The sequence below is a fragment of the Halichoerus grypus genome, chromosome 4, assembly GCF_964656455.1.
Source record: "Halichoerus grypus chromosome 4, mHalGry1.hap1.1, whole genome shotgun sequence".
In the NCBI taxonomy this organism is placed as follows: domain Eukaryota; kingdom Metazoa; phylum Chordata; class Mammalia; order Carnivora; family Phocidae; genus Halichoerus; species Halichoerus grypus.
Window position 1 is genome coordinate 9,106,494 of NC_135715.1, and position 13,746 is coordinate 9,120,239.

At 41.5% G+C, this 13,746-nt stretch overlaps 1 protein-coding gene across 6 annotated transcripts in view; it reads right to left on the reverse strand.

The window, feature by feature from the left end:
• Positions 1–13,746, reverse strand: part of TPP2 (tripeptidyl peptidase 2) — a 70,195-nt gene that overhangs the window by 1,723 nt on the left and 54,726 nt on the right. For 2 of the 6 annotated variants that reach the window (XM_036118108.2, XM_036118106.2), the window contains 6 exons: positions 10,312–10,463; positions 7,895–7,991; positions 6,567–6,697; positions 2,773–2,980; positions 2,608–2,679; positions 843–962 (listed from right to left, as the gene is read on the reverse strand). In XM_036118108.2, the coding sequence (XP_035974001.1) occupies positions 843–962; positions 2,608–2,679; positions 2,773–2,980; positions 6,567–6,697; positions 7,895–7,991; positions 10,312–10,463 (780 nt within the window). Of the gene's footprint in view, positions 1–842; positions 963–2,607; positions 2,680–2,772; positions 2,981–6,555; positions 6,698–7,894; positions 7,992–10,311; positions 10,464–13,746 lie in introns of those variants that run through there. The other 4 variants (XM_036118110.2, XM_036118109.2, XR_013446862.1 and 1 more) reach the window with 3 other exon arrangements.

The window sequence follows — 13,746 nt, forward strand, 5'->3', positions numbered from 1 at the left end:
AGGCAGGCAGGAACCAGGTCACCTGGGGCCTTATGGGCCACAGGAAGGAGTCAGGATTTTATCCTAAACGTGATGGGGCTCCACCAGGAGGCGTCTAAAGCTGTCTTTTCCAGCGGTGGTGTGGAGAACAGACAGTACGGGAGCAGAGTGGAGGGGACACAAGTCACAAATCCCCTGACGTGAACATGCAGGCCAGTCGCTGGCTTTACCGACGCGGGAGCTCACAGATCATAGTCGACGTGGATGAGAATCACACTATACACATTAACGATTCGTTCCATAAAGAGTTCTCTTAACCTATTCAAAGATCTGAAGATGCTAATTGAAAATGTCTTACAATTTGGACTGACCAGTAAAGGTACACAGAAAAGGTCTAAGAGGGAAGATAACCTATAGTTTACTCTAATTATAAAAAATTTCCCCAGGAACTTACTGATTAGTTTTATATCCAAAGAATACCTTAAATATAGAGACCAGACCTTGGCCACATTTGGCATGACCAAGCTGCCCACCCAACCTCATATGCCCTTTAGGCACAAACCACCTGTGCGTGTCCAGAGACAAGATGAGGCCACGACGATTTCTGAGAAGTTCATTAATTTTTACACTTGACAATTAACTTGTACAGGAGTTTTAAAAATTTAATAGTAAGTTTAAAAAAGGTAAAGAGCTTACTGGCTGTCTCTCATGCTTTTATTTTATAGTTCACATTGCATGAATGAGAGTAGCAATCAATCATGATAAAGTCAGTATCGCTAAATCACTACAATAAGGCTTTTAGCTATCTGATCACTATGTGATACTGAGGTGACACTTAACAGTGACAATTTAATACCACTTACTTGAATACAATTTTTCCAGTTTTCTTTTGTTGGTTTTTCTTCCACAAGTTTAGTTGCAAATTTAAGGCCTCTCCCATACAATTTATGTACTAATGCATGCTTGTATGCAAATGTTAAAACCTATAATGTAAAACAAGATAAGGCTTATCTATGAAATATTTACATTTTATGGCTTATAGCTTTAATAATGAAAAAATTAAGGCCTTAACAGAAGTGTAGCTTTTAAAATGAACATTTTACACCAAGCAAATTTCAAAGATGTCTTAAAACAAAAGTTGAATATTGCACGAAAAAACTTATTTGGGGGTAAAAAATTAAACTGTGATAAATCACTAGCCCTTGGAATCTACATCAAAACACCTCTTCATGCAAAGGGGAGCTAACATAAATGATCACAAAAATGCAAATAAGGATAGCAGTACAAAACTATAAAGAGTCATTATAAATTACCAAAACTGCAAAAGGGGATAAAGTAAAAAAAAATAAAAATAAAAAATTATATTGTATAAACGTACTCTTACTTTCAATTAATTCCTTTTGTATAAGTTTGTACCTTTAATTAGTGCATCTGTCAATTATACTTGTAAGCATTTATTCATATTTTTGGTCTCCACTTTTAGAATGTAAAGGATGACCTCAAAGAAAGGAATCCTATCACGTTTATTTGTATTCTAGAGCCAAGCAAAGTGTAAACGGACAGGTAATACAACGCACGGCCCCTAGTACGGTGCTGGTACCATGGCAGACGGGGCTGTCTCTGACAGTTGTGCTGCGCGGTCCAGCGCTTACCCCGCCCCCGGCCCTCATTCCTGTGTTTCGCACAGCAAGCCCAGCACTAGGCGAGCAGCAAACACGCCCCAGTCATGTGTTAGTAACGGCAGCAAATACTGCTCAGGTCAGTCCCTGTACTTAAGCCTCATTCACCAGAAACTGTGTGAGGTGTCACTCTCCTCATTCATCAGGGAAGAAACTGAGGCATCAGAATTCAGTAACCTGCCCAGGGTCATACGGATAAAAATGGCAGAAGGGGGATTCGAACTCCAGGGTCTGATTCCAGATCCAAATTCTCACCCTCTGGTGCCACACTGACTCCTTCAGCTTCCTGACTCTAACTCCCTTCCTTCAGCATGAGCACGACTGCACTGTGGTGGGAAAACCTCAAGCATTTAGGAAACTTTTTCTCCTTTCTCAGAGGTCTTCACTACAAATTATCGTAGTTTATCTAGAAAACAAGCATCTGTCCAGTAAAACAAAACCAATGGCTTGTGCTGGGTTAGGAGAACTCTACTGATTTCATTTACTTTATTTTTCTTTATCTTCAGAAGAAAGGAAGGTTGACAAAAACTTGTAATTATATAATCCCTACTGTAAGAATTATAGTAGAGAGCTACGAGATTTAACATGTTTTTATAACCCAAATCCAAAAAGTTCGTCAATGTTACTTTTCCTAACTGGGTCTTAAAACTGATGAGCTATAAATCCAGTTGATAATTATTTAAAAGTCAAAGAGCTTTGAGAAAATAACATCTAAAGTAAACAGAATGCCCACCCCCCCCATCCCCGACAAATCAGTACATAAACAGATACAGGAAGGCATAAACACAATTTCTAGATGTTCTTAATTCTAGCTTCATACATAACTGGCTTAACCAAAAGGCACATTCTCAAACTGTTTTCCAAATTAGTTTGGCTAAAGAGCCACTGTGCAGAGAGAGAAAATAATAGTAAAATGGTTCTAAAACAGGTAAGACAAAGGAGGTCTCACTAAACACAATGTCTTCTTCAGAGCCCAGCTTAGCCACACTCCATATATTTTCTTCCTCTTCTGGCCAGGGAGCTGGGAAACAGTAAAGAGTAGGCAATGGGGCACAAGGGAGGTTTGTGAGGTAACCCCCAAGAACTGTGCCAGAGCAAAAAGCACAAAGATTACCTTATTGTCAAAAAGATCAGTCCATTTTGTAGTTTCCCAAAAAGTTTCCATCACAGAATCCAGAGTATTTTCTCTTTCCTCCTCTCTTCCTTCGGTGTCGCTTGAAACAGCCCCGTCTTGATCTTGTGCATGAAGAAGATGGTCGGCCAGGGCACATCCTTTTCTACAAAGGGCATCCACGAGGGTAGATTTCTGTTTGTCCATATCACTGTGCGCCAGATCAAAAAACAATGCACAAATCAGTAAAATTCCTTAAAAAGTACAGACTTGTCTGAAACTAATAAGCTCATGCATTCTTTGCGTCAGATTTACAATGCAGAAATATTATTATACATCAAATAAGATTCCTTATTTTTAATGAACATCAAAGAAGCCACTACATTGTACATACGGATTAAATGAGTTAGGACAGCTGTCTTTGGTTGAAACAGAATACCATAAAGCAAAAGAAGTGAAAGGCTGTTCAGCTCTAAATTCCGCCAGCTAAGTAACTCTACATCAGAACAGCATCTTTTAGGTATTTAGATTTCTTGTAAATAGCAATCACCACACATTTATGCACCGAAGTACAGAAGTTCTTTCAGCGCTGAACTTAACTTTCATTTATAAATCGAGCACACACTGTAAAATGCTTCCTCTATGCCAAACTGCTTTAGCACTTTAACATATTAACTCATTTACAGTCAAAACAATTCTGTAAGTAAGATACTATTAATTAGCCCCATTTTGCAAAGGAGGAAATTGAGGCACACAGAGATTTGTTCAAGGTCCAACAGTTAGGAAGTAACAGATCCAGGACTTGAAGCTACTTAGAGTCTGCTTCTAGAATCCCTGCTCTTAATCACTACGGTAAAATTGCCTTGCTGTAGGGCAGGCATCTGGGTTGTTCTGATGTATTCCAAGTGCCCAGACAATGCCTGGCATAGGGGAGAAACTCAATAAATCATTGCTGAATGAAATACAGTAACGACCTACACTCCAGGGGATAGCGGTAGTCTTTAGGATACTTGCTTATCTGAGGCATTTTGTCCAACTCATATCCCACATGTGTGAAGACAATGAGGATTAAAAGTGCTGAGAAGGTGCCCACAGGGCACTCAGACATGGAAACAGACTGTCTAACAGTAAGAATGATTCTGAAGGACTCAGGAGTGGAATGTGCAACATATGAAATCTGCTGGCGCTACAAAATCAACAATTAGTACAAAAGATAATGAAAATGAGAAAACAACAACTTGTTACAACCCAACAAAGTTACCCATCTTAATATGTTTGCAACAGATAAAATTAGGCTAAAAAAGATGCCTAGGACTTTCAGCAAAGAGTTTCAAAGCTTAAAAGAACTAACTTTCACTCTTTTTGGGGAAACGTGTCAGGGAACTGCTTGGTTACTTTGGACTCAGGAACAAAAGGATTTCTGAGTTGAAGGACATGTACATAGCTTCTCATTTACTAAGCGCCCCCCGCCCCCATCCCACCTTTTCGATGCCAGTCACCTTCTGAAATGTCTTACACCAGTATTTCATTTATGCTTTATAGGAGTTGGACACAATTATTGTCCCCATTTTGTGAAGAAGGGGGCCTTGGAACAGAACTGGATTGGCAAGGCGGGTTTGATCATCCATGGCAGTGCTGACTGATTGGTCCTAGCTGCCCAGAGAAGGGCTGGAAGGACGCAGAACTTAGGGGGTGACATAGGTGTGCTGTACGTGCCAGTCCTCGATTAAACTACCTGCCAGACCCAATAACCCAATAACTCCACATATTTGGAATATTCCTTCCCTACCCTCATCTAACTCAGAACGGATCAGCTCAGATCAAATACTTTATCCACAAGGCTTTCTCCACTCCATTTCAAATGAAATCAGCTCTCCTCCCTACAGGCTTTCACAATTTAAAATATTTACTATAACTCCTAATCACATCCTAGCTAGTACCTTCACCTTCTGCATCAGAGGACTAATAAGATTGAAACACAGCTAGTCTTGGTCTGTGACTCACTTTAACCTGGAATTAAGAGTTTCCTCTGTGGACAGGAAGACCTAGGAAAGACAGGCCAAACTATCAGCAGGGCTAAATGGACCTTTATATTTAAGTTTCAAACATTATTTCCTAGACACGTGAGTCTGAAGAGAAGACACCACTTTCACAAACTAAGAAATAACAGATGCTAGAAGGGACGGGGGCAGCTATTAGCAGAGGCCACAGTGAGGTCAAGGCAGCCTCAGAGGGGCCACGGTTTCCCGCAATGAGTTTCTCACGGGCGATCCAGCCCAGACTCCTCCTCCGGCAACAGGGTTAACATGGAATGGAATTCAGGAAGTAAGTGCAGTGTAGACTACTCCAGCCAGAAGCCAGGGGCCCCAGAGGGGACAGGAGACATCCGGATATGACTACTGGCTGAGGGGTGGACCCTGAAGACCAGGAGAAAAGGGCTTGTCAGCGGAGGGCAGCTATGAAGGAAATGGAGGGGAGGATTCAGACTGAGACACAAAGGTCAGCCTCGGAGAGGGGTCCCTGCCCTCTCCGACACAGAAAGGAAGCATGAAGATGGGCAAGGCAGAGCTGATGCCCTATTTTTCTATGAGAAAGAAATGAGGCGTATGAATCTTCTCAAGATGGGCAGGAATGCAAGGGCTGCTTATCAAGAAATGGAAGACCTAGCTTGGGACAGACCCGGCGTGAATCTGGCTCTCCCGTTTCCAGCACTGGCACCCTAGGCCGGCCACGTATGCTCTGAGCCTGTTTGTTCTTTGGCAGATAGTTGGCATGTTATTTAGAAGATTAAGTTTAAATGAGATAATGTATTCAAAATATCTCAAATAATTCCTGGTACATAACTGGCACTTCACAAATGGACAATGACAGAACAGCCATGTTTGAGATTATTCCTTTAGAAGGTGGGGAAGGGTGCAGATCATGCCAACAACCTAATTTGAATAACTTTTATTCTGCTTGAAAACTACCGCTTGTAGACTTTTAAGAGCTGTAGTATTAGTATAAACAACATAATACCCAGAGTTCTAGCAGTTTAGAATCAAGAACTTCAGAGAGAAAGAAGTGATCTGACTGAAGCTGAGGGAATCACTGTAACAGCTCTAAGAGGAGGTGATATTTCTACCCTCACAGGTAATGACCTCCGGGTGAAAATAAACCAAAGTGAGGGAGGGAAAGCTGGTATCGGAAGAGCTCCCACAAAACGGTCCTGAGAATTCACGGAAGGTGGAGGCTCCGGAGGCTGAGGGGCCATCACACTACGTGCGGGAGCCACACGCTCAGGCGCCACCAAGCGACGCCTGTTTCACATGTTGCACTGGGTTTCTTGAAGCTAAACCATAAACCCCCTTCCCTTCACCCCACGTGATACTGTTACACCAGTTCCTAACTCAAGTTGCTAGGTGACAGTTTCAACCTGACTTTATTTGTGGTACCAGGCGTTACAAACTAAATCTGGGCTTTTCATGCTATTGGTCAATGAACATTTAGAAATTAATCTTTTTTGCCTTCTCCGTACGTCCAGTTCCCACAAATCCCCAAGTGGCGGGACTGTTTGATCACAGCTACTCAAGTCTCTCCACCACAACAGCACCTAATGGCAGAGAAAGCAAACCCCTTTTCTTTTGCTTAATCTCAAATGACTGAAGAAAATTATTATGAAATATCTAAGGGTGGACTATCCAAATACTGATTAACTCCAGGGACATAACAAATAGCAGAAAAGAAGAATATTCTCATTAATTTTAAAAAGTAACTAAGAAATGAGATGCAAGAAAGATTATTTACTGGTTAGGTACTTTTTTATAGTAGCTGCATCAGGCCTGGGGTCAGTCTTCATTGCCATATAAACTGCTAGGGCCGTTTGATCTATATGAGAAATAACAGCATCTGCAGCTTCAACAATTTCATTAAGTCTTTTCATCCGTTCCTAGGGAGGAAAAAAAAGAAATAAGGAATGGATGTATCAGTGAGTACACCAAAGTACCTTCATTTCTGTTGTCCTAACCGCGAGTCACAACTCCAGAGTGAGGGGGCTGGGCAGTCTACTCGGAGCCCAGAGGGCTCTGTGCTGCCCGTGCTGTGACTGCCACGATGCCAGCATCGCGGGCCTGAGCTCAGATGGGAACACCCAAGACACATCCTCACTGCCGTTAGATGGTGAGGGTGGGCAAGATAAAGCGTTCACAGAAACGTAGTGCTTTCTACCAAGGCAACTCCTTCTCTGGGCATCTTAGAAACACGACTGGCTAGGTTACTCCAGTCGCACAACACAGGAAAACAGAATGGAAAAAAGCACCTGCTGATGAACATTCTTCCTAGTTTATTATTAAAACCACAAAGATGAGAGTAAACAAGAACAGACCCAACAGAGTCTAACCACAATCACCACGGTGCTTGTGGTGCTCTTAGTAATTTGCTCCTCTCGTGAGTCTTAGAGGTCTCCTTTCAACACCTTTAAGTTCACTCTGAACCCCGGATAATTTTTAAATGTTTATGGCTAGCACTTTCCTACTGGCAACATTATCAACGAGAGCTGTTAAGACAGTTTGGAACTATGGCCAATTCTTAAAAATTAGCATCAGTAACAAAGTTAATGCAAAGTAGGAGTTCTTCGTTTGCTGCAGGTGTTTAGATCTGCAGCAGGCCAGGACCCCTGCCCTGGAGGTGAATGTCAGAAAAGCAACCCTCAGGATATCTTACCTCCTAGTCCTCCCACTGACCAAAAATATGAGCGGGAATTCTACGCTGAACTCATAGTAATGGCTAAGTCCTGTAATTACCTTAATGAAAATAGTTAATATCTGAGAAACAAACTGAGGGTTCTAGAGGGGAAGGGGTGGGGGGATGGGTTAGCCGGGTGATGGGTATTAAAGAGGGCACGTATTGAATGGAGCAAACAATGAATCATGGAACACTACATCAAAAACTAATGATGTAATGTATGGCGATTAACATAACATAATAAAATAAAAAAAAGTTAATAGAACATGCAATTTGTAGAAACATGTTTTCATTTGACAAGAACACAAGACAAATATAAGGCTGAATTTTTATTCAATGTATAAACTTTATCTAATGTTACAAACAAAATGAAATACTCATATTAAGAATGAACATGTCCAACCTTTTCAGCATCCAACTGATGAAGTCTTGCAACATACAGAGGAAGATAATTAGGATATGTTTCTTTCAATTCATTATAAATGTCACTAGAATCCAGCCTATGTATATAAGAAAGAGAGAAACATTGTATTTTGTTTCTTTTAGAAAGAAAACAATTTCTGTCTTCCCTATTATTTAACACTGCTTTGAAGTTCCAGTCCATAACATAAGGCATCAATCTGAAACATAAGTATCATTACTGAGAAGGATTATCATTATTTGCAGTAGTATAAATATGCTCAACCTAGAAAAACCAATTGTAAGAATCAAGTTTTCATACATGCTAGGTATAGATGTATAAAGAGGAGGAAAAAACATTCATATAGCAAGAAAGATGAAAAGATCTAGAAATGTCCAAAATGTATAAGAAAAATGTAAACTTTTCTGAAAAATCTGAAGTCTTGGATGAACGAAGAGACATTCTGCGTTCTTGAATGGGGAAGCTGAATAAAGCTGACTAAATGGGTGATGAGGAGCAGTAGTCTGGGGTCTTCCTGGCTTGCCTTGCCTGCCCTGAAACCACCACTCCCGGGGCTGGGCTGGGGGGGCCCCAGTGTTCTCAGCAGCACCACACCTAAGGCAGGCCCTCTGTTCCGCCCCCCCGCCCCCCCCCCCCAACTGGCTCATCACTCCGCCTCAGCGCTTCTCCCAGGAGGAGAGTCCCCTGTCTGGGAGCCAAGGGGCGAGGGAGCCTGTATTCCTGGCTGCAAGTGGCCTGGATTCGAGGAGGTGTGTCCCTGAGCTGGTGGTGCGGAAGCAGGGAGTGGCCTGGGCTCAAGCACCACAGATTCTCACTTTTCTTCCCAAACTATAGATGTTCTTGAATAGGTGTTTCTTCATCCTTTGCTGTATGCCCTTACGATCATCTCCAGAGGTTTTAAAAGGCTGATTTTTAAAAAAGGATTTTCACTAGTTTCCGGGGGATTGGGTTCCTGGGACTCCTCACGCTTCTGTGCCAGAAGTCAATCTCTGCCGTTTCACTTTTGAAGGATTTACATTGTATTTTCAACTGTTTACAACATCTTACGATCAGTCAGAGACTGACTTATAGACTTTGACTTCTGGTGGAGACGCAGTCTAGTTTTTAAGTGGAAAGGTTAAGTCTGAATGTAGACAGACCCTGTAACCGGTTCAATCCCTGGGAATTATTTTCACGATATGATGACGTCTGTTCTCTAGAAGAGCTCAGGACTGCAAGGATGCACACATGTTCAGCTAATGAGGACTCCCATAGAAAAGCAGTGGTCAGAGAAATACTGCATAACACAAATGGAAAAAGCAATCCATTTGACTAGAGAGAATAAATTCTACTATGTAAAAAGTTAGCTAAAAGTAAAAAAATAAGCTGAGAGAAAAATGTGTACAAGTACAGAAAAGCATTAATATCTTTTATGTTAAAAAGTTAAAAAAGAAAAATCTGCTGTCCCAATAGAAAAACAGTACAGAATATGTTCAACTGACAGCACCTACACCAAGAATGCAATGACAGCATTTAAAAACCCCAAATGCAGGGGCGCCTGGGTGGCTCAGATGGTTAAGCGTCTGCCTTCGGCTCAGGTCATGGTCCCAGGGTCCTGGGATCGAGCCCCGCATCGGGCTCCCTGCTCAGTGGGGAGCCTGCTTCTCCCTCTCCCACTCCCCCTGCTTGTGTTCCCTCTGTGTCTCTCTCTGTCAAATAAATAAATAAAATCTTAAAAAAAAAACAAAAAACAAAAAACCCCAAATGCAAACCAGCATTTCATAACTTAAGAAATGCAATTTAAGACCACGATAACGGCCTTTTCTTTTTTCGCCCTCTAGCAGCAAGGCTTTGTTTTCAATTCCACGGCGTAATAGGCTCCGCCATACACCGCTGGAGGGAGTAGGAATTGTGACGTTCCTTCTAGAAGGCAATCGGCAAAACACTTATCTAGGTGATTTTTTAAGTGTTAATAATACGGATTCAATAATTATACTTTTAAGATGCGATCTGATGGATATTTAAAGAAACTACATGTATAAAAATGTCCATCACGGCACCACAGAGAAAAGCTATAAATGTGGATGCCAAATAGAGTATTTAAGTGGGTTATATTTCAACAAGACCGCATACCACATAGTCATTAAAATGGCATTCTAAAGGACTATTAAATGACCTAAGAAACACCCAAATCAAATAGTAATTAGAAAACTAGGACACAACATCATTCACACTGCTACATGCATAACTACAGAGAAAATAATAATAGGACAATGATTACCTTTGGAGAGTAGGCAAAAAAGTGATTTTTATTTTTTTTCTTTTAATGCTTTTCAGTAAAATTCTCTTCCAAGAACAAATCAGAATTAAGTGGTTAAAATAAAAGCCCCTGTAACCTTACCACCCACTGTTAAACTTACTTCGTCATCCACTGAATTTTAAGATCTCGTAATGCTTCAGTGAACTCTTCTTTTAAATCTTTCTCTTTTTCTGAATCTTTTTCTTTATCTTTGCTGCCATTCTTAGTCTTTGTTGGCGGAGGTATTAGGTAGTAATGAACAGGGATCACATCCTATGAATGTGGAGAGAGTCTCAGATTAACAGGCTTAATTTTACGTATTTCAAAATCATCTTCTGTACCTGAGTATCTCAGAACACGGGCTGCCCTGAGTTGTACTACAACATATTCCAGATCCTAAGGGCCACAAAACATAAAAAAATCCCAATCTGTGATCAAAGGAATCTTCTCCCAAACTTTAAATTACTGATGCTTCTGAATCTCCTTTAAAATAAAGATGGAAGGGGCACCTGCCTGGCTCAGTCGGTGGAGCATGAGACTCTTGATCTTGGGGTTGTGAGTTCAAGCCCCACATTGGGTGTAGACATTACTTAAAAATAAAATCTTAAAAAAATTAAAATAGAGGAGGTAAGAACAAACTTTCCTCCATTTGAGGGTATTTGGTATTCTTAGTTTAACTTGACAGACTGGATTACGGAAAATGCTAATTACCAAAGTCTACTGAGCTTTCACATCTTCTACTTGAAAAGGGAAGGAAATAACTTAGAATTTTTAAAAAGATCCTCTTTTCTACGTAAATTTAAAGAGAAATCTCTTCATTCCATCAAGAGGACTTACTGAGGCCCTGTGACGTGCTAGGTAATGCTCTAAGAGGTGAAGGGCAAAGCAGACAAGGCCCTCTCTTGCCCCCTGGGAACATATCCTAGTGGGGGAAGACAGACAACGTATAGGCAGTGAATCGTTTCAGAAGACACCACATGATATGGAAAAAATGAAACAGAACGCAGGGACAGAGAGCGGCTGCCCTGTGAGGTGGGGAACAATGCGGGCAAATGGTGCTGGGAAGCCACTCTGAACAGGGAATATCCCATCTAAGTGAACGAACCTCCGTGGACCTAATTAACCAAACTGAGGTGAGGAAGAAGTGTCTGACGACAGAAGACGGGCACATGCAAAGCCCGGAACTTGTGTACAGGGCAAGCGCAGCTGGAGACAGTGGGCACGTGGGCAGCAACCACAGGGATTGGGGCTGATAGAAGGTAGTACCAAAATACAGATTTTATTCTAAATGCAACTGGAAGCCTACCAGGAGACTTGTAGGCAAGGCAGTGAACACGATTCAAGATTTCTGCTTTTTGTTTCATAACTCTGGATCCTATATGGATGAAAAATGTTCTTCCTACTATTTGGAGAATGGACGATAGAGGGCAGAAGTCGAGAAGGAAGAAGACAAGTTAGGAAGCGAGCCCAGACTCCCAGCACTGCTCTGATCTTTAGATCTGAAGAACAGGCTGTACAAGAGGAGGAAGTGGACGGATTTAGAAATCGTGACGGCAGAACCGACAGTACTTGCTGATGGTGTTTAAAATGAGGGGCTAAATAAAACTGGGCAGGACTGGGGGAGGGGAAGAGGAAGCCCAGGCCTTGATCCAAGGCATTCTGCGGTCTCAAAGATGCCCAGCAGTGAAGGAGACAGACGCCAGACGGGCTCCGCGGACGAGCCCATGGAAAGCAAGGGGAGCGGTCAACCAGTGGCAGTCGTGCAGGTGGTGCCAGGGAGAGGAGGGCGCGGCCGCAGAACCGGGCAGCCGTGGCTGGTCCCGACGACAAGAGACGCGGTCTCCGTGCAGAGCGGGGGTGAGGGCTGACCGAGAAAGAGATGCAGAGAGAACAGGAAGTAAAGAAGCATAGATAGTTCCTTTGGGAAGTTCTGCTTTGAAAAGAGCAGAGAAATGTGTAATTACATCTAATTACATCTATTTCCATCTATTCTGTTAAAGCACATAAGTCTCCACTTGCAAAAACTAACGCAGTATCTGGGAAATGAAATCCGGTATCAGACTCGCTAGATCTGGTTCTGGCACAATAACCAGGTATCCTTAATTAAATTGCGAAGTCAATTTCACCAATTCTAGCTTTAAGTTTACATTAAAAATGTTAAATTAAAACCTTTTTTGTTTTAATCAACAAAATTTCTAAAATCGGGAAAAAAAATATGTACCAAGACTTTCTCTCCTAATCTCAGTAATTTCAGAAAAAAACTTTACACAGGTTGAGACAAAAAAATAGTATTGTAAGCCCCCACCTTCCCCTAAATAGGACTTTTAGGTGTAAATACAGCGTACTTATGCACATGTTAACAATTTTCACAACTAAATTTTATTTTGGGGTAAAATTATAATAGTAAATATAAGGAACTACTGTTGCAGTAGTTCTAACAGCATTCCAACATAAAACAGTACCTACTACTTCAGTATGACTCCTTTAACACACGTAAAACCACTCATGTGACATAACCACACAAGTCCACTTCCAGCCGTGTCAGTGCCATGCTGTCTGAGGCCAGGGGCCAGCGCCTGCAGGCCAAGGTCGCATGTGCAGTGTGGGATGGGGCAAAAGAAGCAGGGTTCTGCTTGGGCAAGCTCCTCAGGACCCTGCTACCCATCCTTCTTCCCTCCTCTTGAGTTCACTTTCCTAGGTGCTGGGGCGAAAAGTGTCTGCAAAATTGGGAGTTGCTAATTAACCACCAAGCTCTTATGGGAACAGATCATTTCCGTATCATCTGTACAGCACAGATAATATACTGAAGAACTCGAGGGGCAGACACAGCCCCCAACATTTACCCTCTGTTCATGTAGTCCTGTACTTCCACTGCACTAGAACGGGGACGACACTTGCCTGGAGGAGGAAACTCGGCAGTCCATGCTGATTCTAACCTAACGTGAGCCTCCCTTAGTCCCCCCTCCTCCTTGACCGATTAGGGAGAGGGGCAAATTTCAGGATGGGAAGGAAGTCTCTGTTGTGAGGCAATTCCTCCTCTAAAGCTCAAAGGTAAGGCATTTGCTATTATGTTTTAGTACAGAAGAGAGAAAACAGAATTGAATTTAAAATGAGCAATCCATTAAACTTAATTTATGATTAACAATAAACTCTAAGAAAGATCTATAAATAGAAAGAAACCCTGTACCATGGCAACCATAAACTATCACTAAAAACTAAAAGCACAAGAGACAGGGAGAGTTTGTGATGAATGACCTTGTGTGTGTGTGTGTGTGGGGGGGGGAATCAAGGTTTTGTGATCAGCATTTTGTATTTAATATATAAAATATGATATATTTAAATACATCAAATTAGCAATTATAAGTGTTACTATAATCCTAACAAAATACTTCAGGACAGTAATTTTTTATTATTAAAAATTACAAACGTGGTAGTTTTAATTCCTAACCAAAAGAAAAATGGAGTTATTTTTTGTTTTATCATGTTCACCTGTTCTTTTTGTATTTTTTCAACTTGCTTCTTGAGGACTTAGTATAGGGTCAATTTAATAGAAATC